This window comes from Hypomesus nipponensis, chromosome 18 (assembly GCF_054491055.1).
Source record: "Hypomesus nipponensis isolate SF chromosome 18, ASM5449105v1, whole genome shotgun sequence".
NCBI classification, from domain to species: domain Eukaryota; kingdom Metazoa; phylum Chordata; class Actinopteri; order Osmeriformes; family Osmeridae; genus Hypomesus; species Hypomesus nipponensis.
In genome coordinates, this window is record NC_140378.1 from 14930001 (window position 1) to 14932745 (window position 2745).

General features: G+C 48.1%; 1 protein-coding gene across 1 annotated transcript in view; it reads right to left on the reverse strand.

The window, feature by feature from the left end:
* xkr7b (XK, Kell blood group complex subunit-related family, member 7b) overlaps positions 1 to 2405 on the reverse strand; it is a 16884-nt gene extending 14479 nt beyond the window's left edge. The window contains exon 1 of the mRNA XM_084680464.1: positions 1852 to 2405. Coding sequence (XP_084536590.1) covers positions 1852 to 2387 — 536 coding nt within the window. The 5' untranslated portion in view covers positions 2388 to 2405. The remainder of the gene's footprint in view (positions 1 to 1851) is intronic.
* Between the last annotated feature and the right edge of the window lie 340 nt (positions 2406 to 2745).

Below are 2745 nucleotides of genomic sequence, written 5' to 3' on the forward strand. Positions count from 1 at the left end.
GTTGACTGACTGACTGGCCAGCTGGCTGACTGGCTAACTAAGTGGCTGAGTGTCAAGCTGGATATTTTAGGATAGAACCCTGGCTTGCAAACTGATATCTGCTTGTGCTTCTAACTGGCTGGCTGTCAGTGTACAACATGTAGTCACAGTAGACAACATACAAACAGAAGCATGTTAGGGACAGTATCTATATGACATGAGAACTTGTATCAGCTGCAGGACAGAGAGATGGAGAAGCAGGGGCAGAGAGAGAGAAAGAGAGAGAGAGAGAGAGAGAGAGAGCTGAAGAGAGAGAGAGAATCCCACTGGGGTAGAAGAAAAGAAAGTGACTGGGACAGATCAGATGACAGCCTGGCAGGAAACACTAGATTCCCTCCTACACAAACACACACAAACACACATACTGTACACACAACACAGGCATGCACACACACACACACACACACAAACACGCAATGAGAGGCAGATTTCTCAAGGCCCCACAGTTAATTATTCAACAGCCAACAGACACTGTCAAACACTACAGCGTAGTCTGGGCTAAATCAAGCATTTCTCACACTCCTCTCCTGTAATCCTGCTGTCCCTGAGCAAAGATCCTCTCAATCTACTGGAGCCCAAGAGACCTCGGAACAACATCCACACGGGACCACTATGCTCTGGTCCTGAGAACTCAGATGTTGGACAGGTGGATTCTGATGGAGGTTCAGATAGAAGCTGGCTTACATGGACCCGTGGACGTATGCATGCATGCATTAACAAAACACGGTGTGCATACGCTTATGTGTACGCCGGCACACACACGGATCATGATTCAGCTGGTCTGAAAGCAGCCAAGTCGTCTGCCCAGATATTGAGTCTTGTGAACGTCCTACTTGGAGAGACTGCAGGATGTGTGTGGGCTGAAGGTAAGTAGTGTAGTGCTAGTCATTCAAGGATCAGGCAATACCTTGGTCTGGCTCATTCAATATTCATCAGTGAGTTTGTGAGACCATAGTCAAATCATCACTGGGCCTGCATGCAGTGAGAAACTGAATTATAGTTGTTATGTAAAGTCGTTTCACTTCAAAATCATATTGAGGAAATATTTTGAAATGCAAAAAATAAAAAATAGAAAGGCATGATAAGATTTGTGAATACATAATTATTATATAATATTAAAAACATATTTAAAAAACGGTTCCACTAGAAGACAGGTGCAAGCCAGGTCTGTTTGAGCCGTAGGGAATGGGACGATATCAGGACGAAAACGCTCATCACACATTTCCTGAAGAGACATTTGACACTGCTGACACCCCAACCAACCAAGAACAAGCAGACGTCTTTCGTCGATAATATCGGTTTCAGCACAACCCAATACACGACTGTCTGCTTTTTCACCAGACCCCGCGGGGCCACCGGCGAGCAGGGACCATTTTTGTCACATCTTGAATCGGTTACTGAGGCACAAATTTGCACAAACAGACTTATTCAAGAGTCGTTCGAGCATGAGCTCAGAGGGGGATTCGCCGCTTGTGTTCCATATGTCAACGGCTTCTCAACATCACACATCACTAGAAACCAAAATAGAAACATTTCCCAGCGAGAATCTCATAAACTAGAGCATGATATGCCTCGTCTGGAATTCACAAGAGGTTGCGTGGAGGGTTTTCTCAGAGTCCAGAAACTAACACCTTCATCAAACGCTAGTGACTGGACAAAAAGGTGTTGCCCCGTTTATCCTACATTCTCTTTGTGAGCGGGTGAACGCTGAATTGCACGTTTCATAGTCTATTGATTGTTGTATAGTAGCCTACAGATGCTGCATATTGGGGTGGGGGTTAAGCTTATCATGTTGCCTGTGTACTATCTTACCTCCAGACCTGGCCCAGTTGTAAGATATGGAGGACGGACTGAAAGAGCCACATGCACACCCTGCAGCACTTTCGGGTTCCTGTCGCAGGCGGTGAGGAGCCGGTAGCGGAATTGGCAATCCCCCTCTGGTCGCTGCCCTTGGTGCTGAAATTGCAGTCGCCCCCAGACGCCGCGGCAGCCGCACCGACAGCCGCTGCCGCCACTGTGCCGCTGTCGCGGCTGAAATCTGAGTAGTCATAGACGAACCACCTGAAACTCAATACCTGAACCACCGTTGAAGGAACCACAACGAAGACGAGCGTAAGCCCAAACCACCAGTAGTCCCGCCTAAGGTAATAGTCCGCTGCTAGCCACAGGTCGGTGGCTCCGTCGGAGAAAAAGACAAGGATGGCGCAGAGCACCCAGCAGCAGTCCAGTAAGGAATAGGGCTTTCCAGTGTAGCGGTACGGAGCGGGACGCTGCTCGGGGTCGCCGAGACATCGGGGCGGGTTCTCATCCTGCTCAGACACAGCTGCTCCGTCCGATTTAGCCGCCATGTTGGTTGTAGAAAAGAGAGTGAGGAAAGGGGAGAGCGGGAGTGAGAGGGGAGGGGGCTATGTGAGTGTGCAAGTGTGTGTGTGTTTCCTAAATGTGTGTACGCGAGAGAGAGAGACAGACAGACAGAGAGAGAGGGAGAGAGAGATGCTTGAAGACAAAAGTGATCCTCTTTTCGATTGCTATGATGGCGTGTCAACAGGCTCAGCCCCCTCAACACAAGAACTGCAATCAGCAGCTAAATCATGCATTTTCAATCTATCAATAGCCGATGTTGATTAGCTTATAAAAGATGTTCGATGAGGTCTGTCAAGCCATGTTGTATTGTAAGTAGTAACGACTTATCACCGTGTCCGGATT